This window comes from Photinus pyralis, unplaced genomic scaffold, assembly GCF_008802855.1.
Source record: "Photinus pyralis isolate 1611_PpyrPB1 unplaced genomic scaffold, Ppyr1.3 Ppyr1.4_LG2, whole genome shotgun sequence".
In the NCBI taxonomy this organism is placed as follows: domain Eukaryota; kingdom Metazoa; phylum Arthropoda; class Insecta; order Coleoptera; family Lampyridae; genus Photinus; species Photinus pyralis.
In genome coordinates, this window is record NW_022170403.1 from 44,039,541 (window position 1) to 44,063,088 (window position 23,548).

Here is a 23,548-nt window from a genome sequence, read left to right on the forward strand (position 1 = left end):
AATTTTTATAAGACTACCATAAAAATGCAACATAAAGAAGAGCCCACGTGCATGTTGTGGTGGGACAGATGAAATTATCGAACATGTGGTCTGTCACTGTGATGCCTTGTTCAGAAACTTTAGCTCTTTGGCGACAGCCGACCAAGGCAGCTGTTAAACATTTGCAACGCGTGAACTGACCAATGGGCGAGAGAAATAGAATAATACTTCTTCATTCATAATCATAAATCTTTTATGAGAATTATGTCCCTCTGGCAATTCTTAGATTCATTTTTGAATCACAGGTAAATTTAGATGTAGTACAAATTGACTATATCATTTTTCAATTCCATTTTTTTAATGAACTTCTGAGCATTTTGTCCTTCATTGTATTTCATGGTTTCATTTTGTGTAGATAATACCATTGAATTTAATTTATAACTATAAATTCAATGGTATCATTCTTTGATAAACTAAAAAAAACACCTTACAATATCAATTATTTAATATTTGTTTTGAAACAAGTTTACATTCACAGTCAGAGCAGAAGGAAATATACTGAATATCAGTCAAAATTCGCTTTTCCAAAACAAGCAAACACCGTTCTTGTGAACCAATGAATCTTGTATTTCGATTGTTAAAAAAAATGAATTACCACAAATATAATTTCTACCTATTCGTATAATACTCACTCACTCATATGAGAACATGATCGAAATAGAAAAAACCCATAGGTTAACTTGGTGGAGGGTAAAAAGGTCGGTGAGGAGGAGCAGCTGGGGCAGGCTGATAAAACGATGCAGGTGGTACAACAGGGGCATAATGGGGCGGCGGGCCCACATATGGCGGATATAAAACGGCCTGTGCAGCGGATATGTGGGGTGGGGGTGGTCCGGGAGGTGGAGCTGCGATATGTGGAGGTGCAACTGTGGGATTTGTATATTGGGGTAGGTAAGATCCGGCATGTGATGCGGCGGCTGGGAATGCTGGCGGGTAGCTGTAGGCCGGAATTTCAGGAACTACTGGTGCAACCGTTGGTGTAGTAGCGGTGGTAGTGGTGATGGGTGGTGGTTTCACTTTTGGAGTTTCAGTCTTTTCTTTTTCTTGACCGTTTGTTTTGCTCGAAGATGGAGCCGGTAAAGGTGGTTTTGGTGAAAGCGGTGGACTATCAGGAGGTGCCTCGGCAACAGGTTGTGAATAAAGGTCGAGCACCTACATTCAGTCAAAATTATGCTTGATCAGACGTGACTCACATAACCTACCTGGTGACAAATATCTTCTAGTAAGTCCAAAGTAACGTCTTCCACAAACATGTCCCACCATCGCAAATGCTTATTAGTACGACCAACCCAATCTACGACCTCAAACTGACTTAGTTTTCCGGCAAGATACAAAAGTGCCACTGCGATTATTTCTGGTTCCCATTGCAGTGACAGTGTTGTACACAAACTATCGTTAACAAACGTCCACGCCATTTGCACCATTTTTTCCAGTTTTGATTCATCACCTATTAAACATTTTGCATACCTGAGTAAGTAACGGTAAGGATGTTCCACTTGTAAGTCAAATTTAATTGTTTGCAGCAAAATTCTTTCCAAAGTCATGACCTAAACACATTTATATTAGGTAAAAATTAACGCAATTACAATCACCTCTTCCTTAGGGTCTTCACCGAAAGTACTAAATTTAGCATCGCTTAATAAACCACGAGCGGTATTGATAATATCTCTACATTTCTTTGGTGTTTCTTCAACCTTACCAGCGAGAAATAAACAACAGCAAGCGGTTACGTACCGAGGAAATTGTCTAAATGAGTGAAACATATAAAATCTATGGAAGTAAACGGCACCAGTAGCCTTCGTATTACATCCTAAGTCCATTTTAAAGGCAGTGTCCATGATAAAACGTGCTCCTGTACAGATATCGTGTATATACCAGAGAGGTATAAAAACAAACATCTTACCTTCCTTTCGGTACCGCATTTCAGTTTCATAATCAATATTATCTAGTGCAGAAGGAGTATTCCGTAACTCCCTCTTGTCATAATACCAACAAGGCATTTTGGTAATTCGTGGTTCTACTAGTTTACTAAACCGATTAATTTTACTACAACACAATCTAGAGCATACTCATCATTTTAATGTCCGTTAGTAAATGATTTTTAGCACAATAAATTGACAGAACTATGTAAAACATTCACCCGAATGATTGTACTATACTATAAATTCAAAGATTGTACGTAAATCACAATGATCCTAGGGCTAGGATTACTATTTTCTAGGTTAGAAGGTTAGTAACACAGAACACATCCACAACCACAGAACATATATCAATCAGTCTTGTACAGTGTGTCCATTATCAATACATTGTACAGTGTGTCCATTATTAGATATAAACGATTAAGATTTTTGCTTATGTATTATTGGATCTTAACACGTTGACTGCGTTACATATCCCCGGTGATATGTGGGTTTCTTTCCGTATAGTGACGAAGCCAACTTTTGCCAAACATTCGCTGCGTGCGAAAGCCATATCTTCCTTCATTTTTAACGTATATAAGTGTTACCTTCTCTTATATATATGGTGTTACGTATAGCATTTTTATGGCCGTGCATTGCATTGTCAAGTCTACTGAATTTTTTGCCCAAGTGGAATTAGTTAAAGAAGAAATCGATTTTCGTTTTGTGCCATTAAAGCAGATAGTTAATCACAGATATACGTAAAGAAAATATGTATATCTAAGGTTAAACACAGGTTTTGAACAAAAGCTTTATAATCATTGCAATACCATCAAATTGGAATATCGAAAAATAATTCAAAATCAGATCATAAAAGTGTCGGAAACGTGTTAAATTGTATTTATTTTGTATCTTCGTTAAAAGAGACTTAGGAGCTCGTGACCAGTTTTGCCTAGATTCAAAAGAACATTAAATTTCAAAGAATTCATTGAAAGGAATCGAACTCCGAAGACCCGTCACATTTATTTTTGTTTGTAAAAGTAAATAGGTACCTATACTATTGCCCCAGCAGTGGAAATTCTCATGTTATCAATATTTAACAAAGAGGCCATTCCCTTGCATATTAAAATGAATTAAACTATTAAACATGTCCGTACTAAGACAGGGTTTAATAATCTGGGATGCTCGCGACAAACAATTGCGACTTTTGTTGATATGACTAACTGAAACGCGTAGACGGCCAGGGTACGTTACGTTTTAATCAAAGGTGAGTTTACAGTAGATTTGTCGTATCTTAATAAGATTGACCTATGGCCAACGATTATTCCCCATTCAATCAGTTCCTTTCTCGGAAAACATATTATAAATGCGCTGTTAACAATATTGACAAAATAACGGTCGACATTGGTGATTAATGGAAAATTATGGAACAAAAGCGGAAGACCACAAAATTCAACTGCTCTTATAATCATAGAAGTATGGCGTTTCCCGAAGGAACCGGTGAATACAAATGATTTTGCACACATTTGGACATAATCAGAAAGTAGTTACGAAAAATCGCTACAACTACCTAGTTCGTTTTCATTTTTTAAAAGTGCGCAAAAAATCTTCAAATGAAGGAGAGGCACTATTCGGGTTTGTATAGCTCAATAGCTGACTCTACTTGGAAAAAGATCAAACGTATTATTTCAATGACCAAAAACTAAATAACTTTAATCGATGCTTTACGATGTTAATTAGCATTTTGAGATTTAGGTTCTATCCTTCATGGTGCAACTGTAAGGTCCAGAGGAAAATAATTGTATCAGGAACGAGAGAAGGCACTCGCAAGAGAGAAATGGCACGTGTGAACCAGACTGGTGTGATTAAAACTTCAACCAAAGTACTCTTTGCTTCAACTGTGAATAGCTCGAAAAGACGAAAACGGTGGGAAGTGTGTGGTGAAACTGGAATAAAATGTCATGTGGCCCCTCATCAGGCTGTTGGGACTGTTCCTAAAATGTTTAATGTTATTGCTTATTGGTGTAGGTAGGTACTAAAAAATGCACAATGTATAGGTACTTACGACGACCTTCTAGCAATTCCAATTTAACATTCGTTACTACGACAGAGGTTATAAAACGTTGAGATGGTAGGTACTTTATACCTATTCATGAACAATACCTGATACGGATAATGTACAATGTATTTCAGTATGTATTTAAACGAATAAATCGTGATTGTGGCTGATGACCGTTACATCGTTGTCGTGGTCTTTTATCAAAATTACAACTTTAAAGATACCGACCAATTTTACACGTGGGAATTTATTTGTGGAAAAAAGTTTGTTCTGTGGTTGCAGCCTGTAAGTGCTGTTGCAGAGAATGAGTAATTTATTACCTCCTTATTCGCACAATTATCAAGTCATTAAGACTAACATTAATCACTCATTATCAGAAAAGTTACGTGATTCCAAATCAAATCAGTTCTGAAGTAGGTATAATACGTAGATTAAAGTGATAATTAATATTATTTAGCCGTACTTTGGAACTTTATTTTGCAAATTATACAACTGCTAGGTATGCTATAAGCATTCCATTAATAACATAATACTATGATTATAACAAATCTATCTGACTATATCTTAAGCGATTATGCACAGCGCTGTAATACAGTACCCCCTCTTTCTTCTTACTCCAAGAGCTTATTAAAAATGTATCACAAGGAAGGATTTTATAAAAACCCTTTAAATGTAGAAGTTGTTGATGCCGTCATAATTTGAGTAAAGTCTGGCTTTCATACCACCAAAATCACCATTTTACGAAGATCAGTTTTAGATAGCCGTCCTGTAAATATTTTGGACGTAGGTATTGCAACTTGCAAGCTCTGCAGAAAACCTAAGCGCTATAAGTTACGTCCTACTGAGATTTGACGATACCCTTCCTTCGCATGATACACTTCATGTAAAGAGTTAAGAAGCGACACAATTTCAAACAAATGTGAAAGGTCGTTTACAAAAGTCCATTCTATGATTCCCACTAAAAGAGCAACTGATATTCATATGTGCGATCCAAACTAGAGTATGGTTCTCTTATTTGGTATCCTTACTATGACTGCCATAAAACAACCCTGGAAGCAGTGCAGCGTAAGTTTCTGAAGTTTTTATCGTTTAAATTGGACAGAGGCGACCAGTTTTGCAGTGAGCGCCGGCTACCTGCGATGATTGCCGTGACTGTTTTTGTCCTAAAAGACGTCTAATAAGTAGAATGAGCGAAACCATAACCTTGTCAGAAAGCAACTAGGGCGTGGGCGTTTTGCTTTCGACGGAATTTGTTGACAAATGAATGACAATAATGAGATATATAATTTTCACACTTTTTACTTCTTTGATAAAAACTAAAACAAAACAACTAACAATAAGTATATGCATTTTTAATTGGCGGAAATGTGACATGTTTCGATTGGTATCTTCGTGCACCCTCGGGTCCTTAAGTTATAGCGGGCGTATATAATAAGGAGGGATGATTTATATATCAAATCTGCGCTAATAACATTAAAATACACATAGTAAGTAGGTACAAAGTGCATAATATGGAACAAACACAACTTATTTTGTGTCGCGTAAATACCTAATCTACTTTCTCTATTTCATTATTTGGTTTGGTACTTCAAAGTTCAAATCCGATGCCTTGAATAGTAGCAAATAATACCTAATGATGAGAAAAATTACTTGTCAATTAGGTCTTTCCTATTTCCCGTTTAAATAAGGGCTTCCTTGAGCCATGAGACAAGAACGACCTATATTGCTAACTAAAATATATGATATTATGATATTGATTATCTATATTATTAATTTATTAGAAAACATGATCTTATTTGTCAGACAAACACATCATACCTATATCCTGTATTTGGTTCAGAGCAAATTGTAACTGGGCGACATTGAGAGGGAGCGAAAATAAGAAGTTTGGATTTTATTTTTTACTATAATAACACTACTTATAAATTACAGAAAGATTTTATTGTAATACTTTTTGGTTGCACAAAGTATTTTACAAAACTGAAGCTTACTTTGGCAATGAGGCCTACTCTGTTTATGCGACCTAACCTTTTAGTGCACTTTCACTTTCAAAAAATGAAACGCACTTTTGCACTCCTTATGTCTGTCTGTCTGAGTCACAAAGCCTCCGGAACTACACCACTTACAGAGTTGGTATTGGTGTCATTCGACCAGAAATTAAAAATTATGTCATGTTTGTATTCATGAAATGTCCATAAGGGCTATTAAGCTCGAAAAAACAAATTTGAAAGTGCACTCTTTGCCTCTTGCTCACAAGCGGCTTAACGAATTTTTTTTAATTGACACCTGCTACTTGTTTTACATTAGAAGAATTAGAAGAAGGTTTCATATAGTATTTTAGCTTTGGTTTGCACATAGGGAAATAGTTACATTTCACTTCTTTCAGTCAAATATAAACAGTTGTTTTATTTTAATAATCTCTCTTATGAATAGTAAGCTAATATATCATGTAAAGAAAAATATAAAATTCTACCCCAAAATTTTAATTTTTTTTATCAAGCGAAATTCTCGGATCAAAAAGCTTTTAACTTCAATTCAATTTTGTAAAATTTCCGGGAGAGCGCCCCCGTACCCCGCCTTTTTGTGTTGGTTTGGGGGGGGGGGTTATTTAATACCCCCAAACCACCAAGTGTGCCAGTAATAGTTCCAAATGTTCTTTAGACATCCTCAACCAATTTTTATATTCTGGCTCAACTTCAGCTGCTAATTCTCTTCTAATAAAGTTGATGAAGCACCATTATATTTCTCTTCGGCTCAGTCATTTTATTATCCAGCAATGCTTCTTTTTTGTTTTTGTCCATTTCTTCTGCAAGTATTTTGGATAATTCGCCGCATATCTTCAATACCTATACAATTCCGCACTGCCGTACGCGTACCTAACCTTTCCGACCATGCTTAAATCAACACTAAACAACTAAACAACAATACATGTAAACGATCACTAAAACAAACGTACTACATTTTACAAATTATTTCATTTAGTAACTTCCTTTAGCTACTTGACATGTGTAAATTCGACTTATATCGTTGCAGATGTGCTACAAAAAGCAAAGGGAAAAGGAGAAGGTTCTTCAAACAAATATGACGAAATAAGCAATTAGATATCTAGATAGAAAATGAAGGTGAATACTAAATAGAACATTATTACTGTAAAATTTTCAGAAAGGTAAATCATTTCTCCATAAAAATGCCCATAACAATTAAATAAGAAACAATTTCACAATGATAAGATAAAAAACGCACGCACTGCACAACAAACAGGTATGAGTGATTCACAACCAATCACATTATTTTTGCTAATGGAGGGGATAAACGTTGAAAGTATTTAAATACCCTTTTTCCAATGATATTTACGATTACGATGGTACATAGCCAGCTGTAATATTTATGTAATAATAAGCATACGTAATTATTGTGCTTTGTTCCATCAAGTTTTTTAAAATCCTGTGATAATTTTAAGATATTAGGTACCTACCTATATAATTTGAATGGATTGCCTGTGCTGACGACCGACGATAAATTATTAAATGCAACCTTTTTTAGGCTTCAAAATGAAGTATTTAATCGTACTGGCTGCTATTGTAGTTAGAATTCAAGCAGACTCATTTTTGGACCAAGGGCAAGAAGAATGGAAATCTTTCAAGGTTAGTGTTTAAATGGTTGCTTGTCCCTAAGCATAAATGTTGTTCTTCAAAGGAGTTTGCTCTGAAAAATAGGTACCAGAAAAGTCTCAAGTTTAAAAATTTGATAGTTTGCTTGACCCTTCAATCATATGAATGTGAATGATAAAGTTATACACAATGCGCATCAGTGATTTAGGATGGGGCATCATAAAGTAAGGGGTATACTTGTAGGTATACACTTTCATTAATAATTTAAATCTGAAAATGTACATACCAGCATAGTTTTTTACGATCTATCGAAAGAAAATATTGTAACGTGATTTATAAATTCGGGTTCGATTTATATCAATATTTATTAAACAAAACTATAAAAACCGTACAATTTATATCAATTATTTATATCACACACACTTCGCAATTTATATTTCCGCGCTCGATTTCGTTCGGTAGTAGACTGGCGCGATGTTCGGTCCGCAACCATTTATACACGCAAGCAATGTAAGTCCCGAACATCCGCGTACATTCTGGAATCTACACAATCCACTATCGCGCGCGTAGAAAATTCCAGAGCGCCAAAGGCGACGTCATGTCTGGAGCATTTCCGTTACAATATTAACATGATCATTTCACTATCGCGGTTTCACCGCATGTCGATGGCAACTTTATTATTATAAATCGAACATCCTGTATTTTGCATTTTCGAAATCTACATGAAAAGGTACGTGGTTTAATACCACATTTCCTTATACCCAGCATCAAAGGTTTTCAAGTTATTCAAGATTTTTCAACATTTTTGACGTTTGACTGCCATTCTTTTGAGCCTATGACTCCGTTGATTTGAATTTCAAAAAGTTTTCCAAACCAACAAGGTGTTTTAAAACTAATGGTCAACTTTAATAACTTCAAACCTTAAAATGTTGATTTTTTCAAATGAAACATGCTTTATTTTTTCGCACTTTCAAAGGACGAAAAAATTCTACATCAATCAATTATTGCATTCCCTATTATGCTTTCGGTTTTATTTTAGATGTTCTAAGATCGTGACTGACTCACTGTTATACATAATTTTCTTAGGAGGCCTTGAAATAAAGACCTAACAGACAAATCTTTTTGCGGTTATACGAGGGACACTAGAAAAGAAATCTGCCTTATCATGAAACAAAAGACATAGGATTGTTTTGATGATTTTATTTTTCAATGCAGTCTCCCCTAACACCGATGCACTTAAGCCATTTGTCTTTTAACGAAATAATACCGTTGGAAAAAACATTCCTTCTTTGTTTGCAAAAAAGGCGTCAACAGCCTTTTTTAGAAGAGGATCCATTGTCTGGATTCTAATGGTGCACCCCAATCTCATCACTCGTCACAATTTGTGACAAAAAATCAACATCTTTTTGCAAAGCTGCCAAATTTGCATTTTGCACAACTCTTGTTTAGGCTGCAATCGCGGTGACACTTTGCTCATATTCAAATCGTGAATGATGCTACGTTCGGATATTCCCAAATGCCACGATTTTCAAGAACCATATCTTCAACTTTGGCGTCCCGTCAAGTTAGAATCCTGAAATGCGACTAATACAAACACAAACAGTCGATGGTTCTAATAATGTAATCTAGGTTCAGGCATAAAACTTAAGTAAATGTAGGGTGTATGTGTATCTCATTTTGCAGTTTGTTCTCATATTTGACAAATAATTTTGAAATTCCTCCCATAGTTCAGGTGTGTGTGATGTCACTCATGCTATACCCTCACAATCTTACAAATATTATAATCCACACTACTTTAATAGGGTTTATTGGATCTGAATCTCTTATATAGGCATGTAGGCTTCAAAATCACCAAGACTACAAAAGTTCTGACAATCAGAAACGATACCGCCCATCAAATCCATTAGATACACACAACGTATTTGTTCACGTTCAAATACTCATGTCTTGTGATTCATGTAGACATCATATAATTCGAATTACGTGAAAGTTTTTTTATTTGTTTACAGGAGACACACAACAAAGAATACGAGAATGAGACTGAAGAAAAATTCCGCATGAAAATTTATATGGAAAATGTCCGTAAAATTGAAATACACAACCAACGTTACGCAAACAACCTCACCAATTACAAATTAGGAGTTAATAAGTTCGCCGATATGCTGTATCACGAGTTTGTACATACATTCAACGGATTTAATAGAAGCAATCATTTGACGCCCGAAGAGCATGAATCTGACGGAATTCCCTTCATTCCCCCTGCACACGTGGAATTACCGAAATCGGTTGATTGGAGAACAAAGGGGGCTGTAACAGACCTTAAGGATCAAGGCCGTTGCGGATCTTGCTGGAGTTTCAGTGCAGTAAGTATTGGATGCTATTTTTTTGACGTTCGTACAAATGATTATTGTCTTCGTAGACTGGCGCGTTGGAAGGCCAACATTTCCGTAAAACTGGAAAACTTGTTAGTTTAAGTGAACAAAATTTGATCGATTGCTCAACTCAGTTTGGTAATAATGGTTGTAAAGGTGGATTGATGGACAATGCGTTTAGATACATAAAAGTAAACCAAGGTATTGACACTGAAGAATCATACCCTTACGAAGCTGAAGATGGTAAATGTCGTTATGATCCGAAAAACTCAGGTGCTACTGACACAGGGTATGTTGATATCGAATCTGGAAATGAAGAGCAACTGAAGTCTGCCGTTGCTACTGTTGGCCCTGTATCGGTTGCCATTGACGCCGCCCACCAGTCGTTCCAATTTTATGCAGAAGGAGTGTATGATGAACCCGAATGTAGTACATCCCAATTAGATCATGCTGTGCTGGCTGTCGGATACGGTACCTCAGAAGACGGGCACGATTATTGGATTGTTAAGAATTCGTGGGGTCCATCATGGGGTCAACAGGGATATATCTTAATGGCCCGTAACAACGAAAATCAATGTGGCATTGCAACACAGGCCAGTTACCCATTAGTTTAAGTTTACCTTTAGTTAGAATATGCCTGTGTAACATAATTTTTCCAAAAATATAGCAATATGAAATGTTTATTTGTATTAATAATTAAGATTTGGAAATAAAAGCACGACATGAAAGTGCACATGTTTCAATATTTGGACTACAATGCTGACGAGTCCCGAATTAAAAAGTGAGTAAACAAACTTGAACTCTGCACCACTGTTACAAAGCACCCGTTTTCCACCATAGAGCATCCCATGCATGAAAGCACTAAGATCATTTTTGTATTACTGTAAGTTGCATTATGTTATCCAGAAATTCTACCTCCAGTGCTTGTTGACTTCACCTACGTTTCGGGCAAACTCCACTCTCGGGGCTAAAATACACACACTTTAGTCCTTTGGTATACCTATAATATACTAATTCTCTACGGTTATTAAATAATGCACTGATTCCGGATTCTTGTTGATTATTAAATTGAATAATAACATACATTTTTCACAACGTGATTTTTTACATTTCAGAATTCACGATAGATAATATGAAAAAATCACATTGCTTTGGAAATAACTGACAGTCGTGCCAAAGCGTATCTTAGCAACCCCGTAAGTACCCATTTGAAATGTTAAACGACACTCATTTCTGCTGCTGTTTCGCATAATTTTCTGATACTCCTTTTGCAATGTACTGGCATTGACTAATACTCCCCCCAGTATTAGTCAATGGTAAGTACTGGATAGCGAAATTCGAGAAATTGCGCAAGCATCCAGAATTAATTTAATTCAAAAAGAGAGAACCGTTTCATTGTTGTCCCTTTTGTTAGAATAGGTACACTGTTTAATTTACAAACCTAGATCTAGAAGTTATTTAGTGAATATCAAAGTGGGTGTGTAAAAAAATAGATGTAATAGTTTTGTCTGTGTGATGCATTTTGTAATTTCTGTTTATTTGAATGTTCCTGTTGTAGGTATTAATATAAATGTTACCTATTATCGGAGTTGCTTCTTCACCGTTGTCCACATTAAACCTTACACCTTTGCTTTGGGTTTGGAAACTACCGGAGTTTATGGCAAAGAAGGAGTTTATGGCAAAGAAGGGGTGGATTTGATCAACGCAAATGCACTTGCACAGGAACTTCAATGTAAAAACTGCGCCTCGAATCGCCCTGGATCCTGGAAACCTGTTCCGCTGGATATTTTATTTTTTTTTTAGTTCAAAACTTAAATGTAAGCGGTTAATTAATTTATCACTACTAAAATAAATAAAAAGGCTGTTTACGGAAGTACTTAGGTATATAAACATTTCTTGCATAAGTCGTAGAATAGCTCTTTGATGATTTCAACTCTCGCTCGTGTGAAAAACTTCATTTACGTGTATCATAGCTTTAACTAGAATAAAAGAACGGCCCTGATTGTAAGATGCATGTTGACAAAATTCTGATTTCGACGAAATTAGGTATCTGGGGGTTTTTGAACATGAAAATCACGAATATAGAATTAGTTTTTGAAAATTCAAAAAAAAGTTCCACTGCAATTCATGGCCGGACAACGAAAATGGAGAGAATTCCACGAAATTTGTTGTGTACCTACATACTTGATGAGGAACAGAATTGTCGAACGGTTTCAAACAAAAGTTACCTAGACTCGTTTGAAGATTGGGTCCCCCACCTACCATGTGAGTGATCTAATTTCGCATGTAGTTAATTGAAAATGTCGCATATAACAAAAAAATAACGATTGATTGTAATGGAAGTGGAATTCTACTTAAATAGTTATTTCCCACCAACCGCAGCCACGGAATTTTTGGAATAGAATTTGCAGACTTGAACACCATGATCGACATATCGAATTTTTTTGTGATCATTTAATCATAATATCGGAATTTGTTATTTGTGACATTTTCAATTAACTACACGCGAAATTAGATCAGTCACTACTAGGCGGGGGACACTTTGCGCCCGTTCGTGGTACGAATTTTGAAAAAAAATTCAAAATCGGATAGGGCATACCCGAAAAGCTATTCAAAGACGTGCCACCTATGTTTGTAACTCTTACGGTTGCTGAGAAAAAAATTAAACAAGAAATCCAAATTTCACCACTTCCTTGGGGGTGGCTCCCAAACGAAACACGTTGGACCCTCGGTGGAAAAAGTGCTTGTCTTGATCCCCTCTATCACCTATTTTTTTTTACAACTGTCATGTAACACCCTGTATAGGGTTTGCTAATCGTTAAATCATAATTAAAATTAATCCCTTGTGTCCTTTTGACACTGAAACAAGTAAGCGTGCAATTCTGATGAGATACCATGCCAACGAGAGTCTGTTAATCACCGAAATAGCAAATTATTCCCTAATAGAGCAATAATGATCGTCATACACTAAGTACTCATTCATCATAACAACGAATGATATTTTATATATGTCCAACCATTCGAATCACTTGGAAAAATACTGAGAAGATTTACACCTATACTTATAGGTATAAGTTTACAGTTCTTGGTACCTACCCGTCAAAAGATGTTGGTATTTGCAGGATTTTAACGCATTTTCCAAAATACCGAAATGATCCGCAAATTAGGGCATTATCCGCCCACCTAAGCGTCTATCCATATGTCTTGCGGATTATCTTCATATTAATGACTAACACAAAACATGTTTAGTTTATTTTATTGATCGTCTGCACATACAATAAATGTGATGCCGACATTTTAGTCAATATCACAGTTTACCCGAAGATACGAGTATATACAATACCATTATATATATTATGCTATGCCTATACCACAGATTTGTAGTTAATCTGTGCCTATACGTACTGTACCCATATTACCTATATTATATTACTATAAGCATTGATTAAAAAATTGAGTTTTTAGTCAATGCTATAAGGCATTCAAGAATTTAAGATCAATATAACACTCTCCAGTGAAAAGTATAAGTCGAATAGGAACGAACGAACGGGCGGCCATAGTGCAAAATTATACCTATCTATTGTATTTTTGATCATTACACTACATACACAACTTGACCTTGGTACGAATATTCAGAGCGAAAATATTCATGGGGCTTATCTATACTGGGTCATAGGGAAATCACCCAAACTATTCTATTAATAATCAAAAAAATAAAAATGGATTGCATGTCGTGGATATCAGAGGGCACTGGAGTTCAAACCATATTGTATTCCAGAATTATTTTTAAATCATTAGAATTGAACTCACTATACCGATAAGTACCTGAAATGCGTTATTGAAACGCGTACAAAATGTGCAGACCAAAGTAGATTGGGGCTAATGCGACTGCAATTATCAATTATCAGATTTGGTCCAAGGTTCCTCCTATAATAACTTCAGACTGTTTACTTTTCGTATTTTTTCTGTATACTGAAATGTACGCCAGTTCTTATCAAATATACCTAATGGCTCGAGGAGACTACACATAGTTACGTGCAAATGCTTTAGGTAGTTAATGCAAAAATTGATAAACCCTTTACTACTTAATTATAATTAACAAAATTCATAACTTTTTTGGGCCCTTTGCCTATATCGTGCCTTATGGGTAAATCACCAATGGGATTAATATGCTCGGATTAATGTAAAATCGACAGTTTACGATTACAGGTTTCACTGGTAGTGTTTAATTAAAAAAAGGGTAGGGTATAAAAAATTAGGACACTCCATTTTCGAGATACTTATTCACATTCAAGTTTTTACATCGGCAGTAGATATATCTAGACGTTCCAATGCCTTTTGAGAATAGGTACCTTTCTCTGTTCTGCAGATATTTGGCATTGAAAGTTTTGACATCACCAGTAGATGTGTCTCGTTAAAACATTCCACATACCCTTTAGTACTCACTTCCGATACTTCTTTCTTGATATCCGTTTCGATCTAATCAATTAGATATGATGCCGTCCAGACGATTCATGAGCACTCTCCTCCGACAGGGCGCTTTCTTGCTCTTAAAGAATACTCTTTGCTTTCGCCTCTAAAAAAGGGCGACGAAAATGTAATTTTCCTCTCTAGTGAGGAAAGTAAAAAAACAATAAAATTGCGCCGTTAACCTTTTCAGGAAAACCTTAACGGTCAAATGTGCTCACTCGGCACTCCCTATAATTTATAATTATAATATTCTTTAAATGAATATTTTAAACCCCCACTAGGTCCACCAGGGGGTGAAAGACATCCAAGAGAGGCGGCCAAAAAATGAGAATGAACTTATAGGTATTACTCATCAAATAAGGTAAATTGTAGCAGCTGTTTTACTGAAGCAAAAGTAAAAGTAGAAAATTCTTCAAAGCGAAATGTGACGAAAAAAGCAGACAAATATCTAGATCAAAAATAAAATATTACTATAAAATTTTCAGAAAGGTATAATTTCTTCATAAAAATTAAATAAGAAACAATTTCGCAATGACAAGATAACAACGGACCGCACTGGACAACAAACACGCGTGAGTAATTCACAACAGATCACATGATTTTCGCTATTGACGAAGAGCTTGTGGAAGGGATGAACGTATTTAAATACTCCTTTTCCCCACTGTTATTTACGATAGTAGATAGACATTAGACAGCTGTTTTATTTGTGTATAAGCATACGTAATTATTGTGCTTTGTTCCGTTAAATCCTTCTGTGATAATTTAGGATATTTAGGTATGTAATTTGTATCGATTTTATCATGAATGTGTTGACGACTTTTGTTAACGTTACTAAATGCAACCTTTGTTTTAGGCTTCAAAATGAAGTATTTAATCGTACTGGCTGCTATTGTAGTTGGAATTCAAGCGGTATCATTTTTCGACCTAGTGCAAGAACAATGGAGGTCTTTCAAGGTTAGTGTTTAAATGGTTGTTTACATAAAAACAAAGGTTACGTCTGTGATCAAAGGTAACTCAAAAAAGCCGCGTTTGGAAATACCTGATGCAATTTCAGTTTGCTTTAACAGCGACGCAAACGTGTTTCCTGAAATAAATTTGTTATTGCAATTTTTTCAAAATGCGTATATTTAAATTCAAGGAAAAAGTTGACCTTTGATTATTGATAAACTTTGAATTTTGAAATTGTTGACACACAAACAATTTTTAATCACAGGAATCTAAATTACGTCAATATGGTTTAATTTTAATGTAGTTACCTATACCATTGAATTTATACCTACACGCTCAAAGCAGTTGTGAACAATACAAGAATCGATTTGATAGGTTGCTTGACCCTGTAATCCTATAAATGTGAATGATAAAGGAACTTTATAAACAATGTGCATCAGAACATCAGTATCATAATACTATCATGTAACAAACTCTTGGAACTTGATTTCATATGACCTAATTCACCATTGTATCAAATGCGTACATTGTTATCATGGCAAATTGGGTCAAAAACAATACTAAAGTCCTATACTCATTTTGGTTGTGTGAATATTTCAAGATATGAGATATGCCATTTTTGTTTCTGGTACTAATTACTTACCCATTTCATAATTAGGTACATAAACCGTGATCAACAAGAACAACGGGTTATTTCCTTGTTGATAATCTCATCAAGTGATGCACGGTGTAATGGTGATGCTACCCAATACATACTTAGGTAGGTTACTTACAATTTCAGAAACTGCTGAAACATTTGGATATAGTTGTTAATGTCTCTTTACTCTTTAGTTCCTTTGAATTTATCTCTCAAAAGAAAAGTTAAATTAAATTACACGTTAGCCATCCTCATAACAATTTAAAATTTAAGTTTATTATCCCACAGTCTTGCCTACCCTGATAACGATTGTAGATTAAAGTTATTGCTTGATCAAAAGATTTGTAATCTACAATTTGTGAGCTTAAGAGGATGCTGTTACCTATTTCTTTTAACCCCATTGGATTCCCATGTCATTCTTATCAGCGAATGTCCAATTTATTATCAACACGTGCCTTACGAGTGATACGTGCGAGAATCACTCGCCTTATAATCTGTTTGACAAAATGTTTATTTTTGAAAGCTGTTGTGATTAGAACATGTAATTATTCTCTTCTCTAAAATTAAATCCAATATTTTTATGCAATATCGAAAAGTCGTAAACATATAGGTATAAGAATAAATATAAAAAGAATGCATGCGCAAAACTATTACCTATTTATGGAGAGATTTTAATGAAATTTGATATTTGGTCCTATTTTGCAAAATATGTACAAATGTTTTGAAGGTTCTGTATGTATAGGTACGTCAAAAAAAATACGCTGTGGAAAATCGCAAGTGCGGCGGATTTTATTGCTTGTTTTAGACTTTTACATACATATATGTGCGAGCATATGTGGTACAGCCTGATGTATAAAAGGAACTGTAACTAGTATGTGACTACTTAATATAATCACAAGCTCTCTTTTTTGAAAGAAAATCAACCCAAAAGACAATTACCCTTCGTTTTCACGAAAACTATATTTACTTATAGTGAAAGTGGTCAACAAATGTTTTTGCCAACGAAATTAGTGCATAAATGAATATTTTGTTTCGCTAACCCGACCAATAATAAAGAAAAACAGGAATGCAATGTGTTTTTGAGAATTTTTGTTAAGTATAATTTTCTATTTCATATAGTCCAGGAAATAGAGACTGAAAATGGACCATTTCCTGCAAAACGAGAAGTAGTTCCAATTTTTTTTGCATGTCATGAAAGAATATCTGGTGGTTAAGAATCCAAGTTTTCGACCTCCCACCCCTTGTGCTTCCCCCGTACCACCCTTAAAACCAAAGAAATTTGGTTGGTTTTTTAGTTTTTCAATCATATCTTTTTATAGGTTCATTTTACAAAAAAAATATTGTTATCAGAAATTGTAGACTATAAAATTTTACTCAACTTTGATATACACTACATTTTTTGAGAAATGTTTATTAAAAACGATATAGAGCTTCAGAGTTGCTTATATTTTTAAGAATTCTAAAATTTGTATGTAGATGTTTTAACCAAATTTTATACTTTATCTCTATAATTAAGAGTTTTATGAGAAAATATCTTCAACTTATCGTGGCATAAATACCTTTACGCTGCACCCTTACCAAAGGGGATGCATAATAATTCAACTTTCAACCCTTGCTAGTGGGGATATTTGAATCACTGTGAGATTGTAGGGCTTTCTAATATACGTTTGAAACAAAAAATTATCTCACTTCAGTTCAGCTTCATCCTGGACTAATAGAATAAAATGCATTTCTTCTAGAAAAATTGAAATACTACTACTTCGCGATTTTCTGACCACCTTTTGTAAAAATGATCACTTTACTGACATTACAGAGTTTTTCAGAACAAGTAAAACTTTATGATAATTTGACAAATATTTTTTAAATTCCTCCCGTAGTACAGATGTGTGCGATGTCAATCATGTCTGTCTTCTAGATAACCCACACTACTTTGGTAGGGTTTACTGAATCAGCCGAGAGATTTACTGCTGGTTTTACTGTACATCTAAGATAAACTTAATTCAAAATTCAAGGTGTATGGTGTTGAATCTTATGTAGACTGTCCAAGTTCTGACAATCAGAATGATACCGCCCTTCAAAGACTGTCTTGTGATTCATCTAGACACCATATAAATGTTTTTTGTTTGTTTACAGGCAACACACAACAAAGAATACGAGAATGAGACTGAAGAAAAATTCCGCATGAAAATTTATATGGAAAATGTCCGTAAAATTGAAATACACAACCAACGTTACGCAAACAACCTAACCAATTACAAATTAGGAGTTAATAAATTCGCTGATATGCTGCATCACGAGTTTGTACATATAATGAACGGATTTAATAGAACCAATCGGTTGACTGCCGCCCACGCTTTGCCCGACAAGCATGGATCTGACGGAATCACCTTCATTCCTCCTGCACACGTGGAATTACCGAAATCGGTTGATTGGAGAACGAAGGGGGCTGTAACAGAGGTTAAGGATCAAGGCCATTGCGGATCTTGCTGGAGTTTCAGTGCAGTAAGTATTGAATGTTTTTTTTGACGTTCGTACAAATTATTATGGTTTTGTTAGACTGGAGCGTTGGAAGGCCAACATTTCCGACAAACTGGAAAACTTGTTAGTTTAAGTGAACAAAATTTGATCGATTGCTCAACTAAGTTTGGTAATAATGGTTGTAACGGTGGATTGATGGACAATGCGTTTAGATACATAAAAGCAAACCATGGTATTGATACTGAAGAATCATACCCTTACGAAGCTGAAGATGATAAATGTCGTTATAATCCCAAAAACTCAGGTGCTACGGACAGAGGGTATGTTGATATCGAATCTGGAAATGAAGAGCAACTGAAGTCTGCCGTTGCTACTGTTGGGCCTGTATCAGTTGCCATTGACGCTGCCCATCAGTCGTTCCAATTTTATGCAGAAGGAGTGTATGATGAACCCGAATGTAGTACATCCCAATTAGACCATGGTGTGCTGGCTGTCGGATACGGTACCTCAGAGGATGGACACGATTATTGGATTGTTAAGAATTCATGGGGTCCATCATGGGGCAAACAGGGATATATTTTAATGGCTCGAAACAACGAAAATCAATGTGGCATTGCAACACAGGCCAGTTATCCTTTAGTTTAAGTTTAGCTTTTGTTAGAATATGCTTGTGTAATGTAAGTTTTCCAAAAATATTGTACATTTTAGCAATAGGAAATGTTTATTTGTATTAATAATTGAGATTTTGAAATAAAAGCACAATATGAAAGTTGATATGTTTAAATATTTGAAGTACAATGTTGACTTGTACCGTAGCCTACCGATAGATCTAGCCGTGACATTGATTTAGTGACGTCACAATTGGAGATGGGCCACTGCAACGCGATACTATGTGTTTAAATGCAATTTGATTCGCGTGCGTACTCATTGAACGCGAAAACATTAAGTAATTACTTATTTTGAGCCTCAGGATTGTTATATGTTGTTTCCTAATTATAGACACGTGTTATTATGCAATTTTATTAAATACGTACATAAACAACAAATACTCACTGAAAACCGAACTGAAAACAAATAAAATTTAAACATTCTAATACACACATCTGCCTTTTTTAGCGTAACACAACGAAGTTGAGGTAAGGCTTATGTGCTCGTTGTTCCCTCGTCTGTTCCATCGAGATCTCGGCCCCTGGACTACCTAGAGACTACAGATTTTCGGTCATTTGTAGTTGCAAAGGTCTATATTTTCCCGTAACTCATCATTTACATCCTTTTCATATATGATGACTGATTTTCAAAAATGGTGGGATACGTGTCTTCGGCAAGTTTAATCTGGTCTCGTGGAACTGTTAATACTGTATCGTCTTATCTAGTCATCTTGTCTACCCGAATAATGAAAATGTCGGAGAAATGCTTTATATAAACCCTGGGGTAACTAGTAATTTCAAAATTGTCCCGGTGAATACATCTTAACCACTTCTTTTGATTTTCGGAAAACGAAAAACCGTAAGGAACCTTGTCTCTTGAACTATAATTGCTTTTGCAACCAGGGACGCAGCACGTATTTGGCATTTTCGTACTTATTCTGTTCGAATACAGTTAATTTAAGTGTACAACATTAAACTACTTGGAATTAATTACATTAAAAGTCGATATGACGGCCGCCGTCAGTTGTGACGTCAACGCAATAGTGGGGATGAGTGTCACGGCTAGTTCTATCGGTAGGCTACGCTTGTACCAACCTATAAAGTATGTACATAAGTTTCTATAGCAATGGGTACGATCAGCCGAGCAACTGTTGCTTGCCTGACACAGTTAACCAAAATCGTCCTGAAACCTTCATTTATTCACAATCATCCTGTAATGTGTAGCATAATTAGTATCTACAAGGGTAAGGAAGTTGTACATAATCCACATGCGGTCAGTAATGACTTCTTCCCTCCCACTTCTAAACTCTCCGCTTGTTAGTTAGGTGGCGCTACACGCAATTTATTAACAAATTTGACATTGTATAAAACTTGAAGGTCCGTATTACGTCTAGTGAAATTTCAAAAGGCCAGTGATAATATTTATATACATATTAACTAACTGGTATATTTATATTAACTACATTGTGTGAAAGAAAAAAACTGAAGTCCCAGTCAAAAACAAAGTTTAAGAGTAAGTTAGATACCTAACCTTAAACCTATAATATCATGTGTTTGAATTTCTTCATTTCAGTATATTAAATTACTTGAATTCTACCTTTTGCTAATGATAATATCGGGCCACATTCAAATGAGATGAAAAAATCGTACATACGTCCGAAAGGGATTCATCTTCGTGGAAACTCAAAACTTCCCCGTCATGTAAGTAACGTACCGCAAGTGTTTGTTTTAAATCATATTTTTAGTGCAGTTTTAACTTTTAATGGATGGTTGGCATGTTATTTACTTGAATTAGCTACAAGAAATGTTATCGGACGCAAGATGCTCCAAACGCTTTACAAGGTTACAAAGAAGAATTTCAGTTTCATATACGAGTTTTCCTTTGTATTAAGAATGGAGAGTGTTAAATAATATTGTGTGCACCTATGTGTAAATACCCTGTAATTAAAATATGAAAGAAACATTCGTACAAACTGCGCAATGTACTTAACCTATAAATGTGGATAGGTACCTATTTAAGTGTATTTGTGCTAGGTATTCCATTTTTACTTAATTAAATTATAGTTACAGTCCTGTTAACATACAAACATTTGTACAAGTAATTCTATTGGGGATGGTTTCCAGGATGCTGATTTCTTTGCCGCTTGGAATTTCAAACCTATAAATCTTGAAATTATCTAATACCTACAGCTCGGTACAGGGAACACCTAAATAAAAAATATACGGTTCGGCCGTGATGATGGGTGCCTGTTGCTCGTTTTGAGTTTTGCTTTGTCTGTTATTTTTCTATCTATACGTGCAAAAAGCGATAATAAAAATTACTAATTAGATGACGGTTTGATGAGCACAGAGCAAAGCAAAGTGAATAAAATTCGAATCTGTTTTACCAACGAGATTTGAAACAGCAGAAAAATGACATTAAACAGATGTCGCTAATCGTGAAATTTAATTTCTTGCTTTATTTTCATAATATTTAAATATTATCAGTAATTATGATTGTGAATAAAATAGTATACGAACCTCGCGCGAAAGATTATTTCTCTCAGAAATAAACTGCCCTCGGCGCTTAATTCTTCGAGAAATCAGCTTAGACCATATAGTACATGGACTGCTATTAGCCCTATGCTTTCAATACAAAATGGGTGGTCACGGATAGAGTCGTAGTCGTGGGTATGTGAATCTCAGGGTAAACTAAGGTCGTATGAACACCACTCGGATCGCGTAAAGAGCAGCTTTCTAGTAACCGCGTAGTACGGGAAGCTTTTATATACTCTTCATTATTTGCTATACGTTCACAAATAATAATAAGTTTGCTTTTTTTGGGATATCTAGGCGATTAATTAATTGACGTTTGTGAATTTATAGGTTGACAGTCTCAAATCGTGTCTCATCGGACAACTTCGAACAGACTCGTTTACCCTGAAACTCACATACCCAGGCGATGTCCTTGACCATATTTTAGTTACAATTAGCAGTCCATGTACTATATGGTCTAAGGAAATAAGCTACTTCCGCGCTCAGTGCGTAATGTACTATTTCATGTCTACTTTCTGTCGGGAAATGTTAGTTTCCATGACAGAGGCAGAGCAGACTACATTTCCTGCCGCTTGTCACTTTACCGGACGCACCGTCACTTTACAGGTAAGTTCATAGCTCTCCGTTCATACGTTTCCGTTTGTCCGTTAGCCAATCAGAAGACAGCAAATTTTTAAATCGTACGTCGTCCGTTTACGACGGAAAAGTTGGTTGAAGTTGAACATTTACGTTTCCGTTGGTCCGTTTTTAACAAGAGTGAGGTTATGTTTGGTACGTTAACAGCGTTCGCCTACTCGTTCTTCACGGTAATATGCCAGATAGCAATGTGTTCTTACTTTCGTACCATTTTTACATACTGAAAATCATTGACGGTACAGTACAAAATAAAGTTTAGGTTATGATTATACTTGCAAATGTACAATGTGGACGGATTGCTATGAACCTTAACAAAATTTTCTATCCGTTTGACGGATCAACGCAACGGATGAACGGACAGCTATGAACCAACCTTACCGGCCCAAGGTTGTTTTATTAGAAAAATAACCTTGTTACTAGCCGCAGTTTTGACATTTCCAAATGACTCCTGTCATCACTGACTGTATATAAAAATTGAAATTTTGTATTAAAGACGATGTCATTACCTGACGGAGTTTGTAAATATCTGAATTTATTTTCGATATGAATTTTTTAATTGAAATGTAGAATAGAAAGTATCTTGGAGCATTCTTACATTACACGCAGTGGCGTAGCTATCGGGGTAGTAGGGGTTGCAATTGCTACCCGGCGCCAAGTACCGAAAGGCGCCGCGGTTAGTATCGTTTATTGGTTTATTTATTATATTACTTACATTTACATCGCGGTTGGGATTAATCAGAGTAGCAAAAATTCAACAAAAATAATCTTACAAGATTTAAATTTAATTATCTAACTGTGATACAGTAACCTGTAAGCTTATGTATAAAAGAAAGACCTTTATTTAACATAAAGGCCTATTGTATCTCGAAACTTGAAAATATCACATTTCAACTAAATGAAGTCATGCGAGGTGCACGTGCAAGGATGCGATGCGAAGCATTGAACGTTATCATTATTGCCCTGCACCTGCATGTGTATGCGAGTTAAGTTCATTATTATTTTTGGAGAAAGGCGCATTAATTGTTTTGCTACCCGGTGCATCGTACTCTAGCGACGCCACTGATTACACGAATAAACATTATTATTATTAATTATTTATTTATTTTATTTACTAACAAAACGGAACTTGCCCTTTTACATTGTCAGCAGTCAACGGTTCTGGCTTTAACAACTTAAACAAACAAAAGTAATAAAACAACAATAGTAAAAAAAAAACAA

The 23,548-nt window shown here is 35.4% G+C and overlaps 3 protein-coding genes and 2 long non-coding RNA genes across 9 annotated transcripts; 4 read left to right on the plus strand and 1 right to left on the minus strand.

The window, feature by feature from the left end:
- Positions 1-466: 466 nt before the first annotated feature.
- LOC116164600 (cyclin-K) lies at positions 467-2,573 on the minus strand. The gene is made up of 5 exons (XM_031478793.1): positions 2,546-2,573; positions 1,943-2,240; positions 1,632-1,891; positions 1,242-1,586; positions 467-1,191 (listed from the first exon to the last, which is right to left on the minus strand). Exons 2-5 carry the CDS (start codon positions 2,037-2,039, stop codon positions 715-717), a joined length of 1,179 nt encoding a protein of 392 aa, XP_031334653.1. The 5' UTR covers positions 2,040-2,240; positions 2,546-2,573; the 3' UTR covers positions 467-714.
- A 294-nt stretch (positions 2,574-2,867) lies between these two features.
- On the plus strand, positions 2,868-4,166 carry LOC116164602. 2 transcript variants are annotated; one of them, XR_004143947.1, is made up of 3 exons: positions 2,871-3,572; positions 3,693-3,965; positions 4,016-4,166. It is a non-coding gene; the product is annotated as an uncharacterized LOC116164602 (long non-coding RNA). The 2 variants fall into 2 exon arrangements; XR_004143946.1 differs by having other exon boundaries at positions 2,868-3,965.
- Positions 4,167-7,355: 3,189 nt separating this feature from the next.
- LOC116164493 (cathepsin L1-like) lies at positions 7,356-10,660 on the plus strand. 2 transcript variants are annotated; one of them, XM_031478680.1, is made up of 4 exons: positions 7,356-7,463; positions 7,540-7,640; positions 9,617-9,970; positions 10,027-10,660. In XM_031478680.1, exons 2-4 carry the CDS (start codon positions 7,548-7,550, stop codon positions 10,591-10,593), a joined length of 1,014 nt encoding a protein of 337 aa, XP_031334540.1. In that variant the 5' UTR covers positions 7,356-7,463; positions 7,540-7,547; the 3' UTR covers positions 10,594-10,660. The 2 variants fall into 2 exon arrangements, with proteins under 2 accessions (XP_031334540.1, XP_031334538.1); XM_031478678.1 differs by having other exon boundaries at positions 7,362-7,640.
- Positions 10,661-15,063: 4,403 nt separating this feature from the next.
- LOC116163442 (cathepsin L-like) lies at positions 15,064-19,286 on the plus strand. The gene is made up of 4 exons (XM_031477350.1): positions 15,064-15,224; positions 15,303-15,403; positions 18,168-18,536; positions 18,591-19,286. Exons 2-4 carry the CDS (start codon positions 15,311-15,313, stop codon positions 19,155-19,157), a joined length of 1,029 nt encoding a protein of 342 aa, XP_031333210.1. The 5' UTR covers positions 15,064-15,224; positions 15,303-15,310; the 3' UTR covers positions 19,158-19,286.
- A 984-nt stretch (positions 19,287-20,270) lies between these two features.
- LOC116163771 lies at positions 20,271-21,238 on the plus strand. 3 transcript variants are annotated; one of them, XR_004143800.1, is made up of 4 exons: positions 20,271-20,432; positions 20,481-20,672; positions 20,733-20,860; positions 20,905-21,238. It is a non-coding gene; the product is annotated as an uncharacterized LOC116163771 (long non-coding RNA). The 3 variants fall into 3 exon arrangements; XR_004143801.1 differs by having other exon boundaries at positions 20,485-20,672; XR_004143799.1 differs by having other exon boundaries at positions 20,274-20,672.
- The last annotated feature ends 2,310 nt before the right edge of the window (positions 21,239-23,548 follow it).

Excerpts from the sequence above, each read along its gene's own strand:
- LOC116163442 (XM_031477350.1), top strand. The coding sequence starts at position 15,311 with ATGAAGTATTTAATCGTACTGGCTGCTATTGTAGTTGGAATTCAAGCG. Across the intron at positions 15,404-18,167 it reads AACAATGGAGGTCTTTCAAG|GCAACACACAACAAAGAATA; the intron begins GTTAGTGTTTAA and ends GTTTGTTTACAG. Across the intron at positions 18,537-18,590 it reads CTTGCTGGAGTTTCAGTGCA|ACTGGAGCGTTGGAAGGCCA; the intron begins GTAAGTATTGAA and ends TGGTTTTGTTAG.
- LOC116164600 (XM_031478793.1), bottom strand. The coding sequence starts at position 2,039 with ATGCCTTGTTGGTATTATGACAAGAGGGAGTTACGGAATACTCCTTCT. Across the intron at positions 1,892-1,942 it reads AATGCGGTACCGAAAGGAAG|GAGCACGTTTTATCATGGAC; the intron begins GTAAGATGTTTG and ends ATATCTGTACAG. Across the intron at positions 1,192-1,241 it reads TAGAAGATATTTGTCACCAG|GTGCTCGACCTTTATTCACA; the intron begins GTAGGTTATGTG and ends GACTGAATGTAG.
- LOC116164493 (XM_031478678.1), top strand. The coding sequence starts at position 7,524 with ATGCAACCTTTTTTAGGCTTCAAAATGAAGTATTTAATCGTACTGGCT. Across the intron at positions 7,641-9,616 it reads AAGAATGGAAATCTTTCAAG|GAGACACACAACAAAGAATA; the intron begins GTTAGTGTTTAA and ends ATTTGTTTACAG. Across the intron at positions 9,971-10,026 it reads CTTGCTGGAGTTTCAGTGCA|ACTGGCGCGTTGGAAGGCCA; the intron begins GTAAGTATTGGA and ends TTGTCTTCGTAG.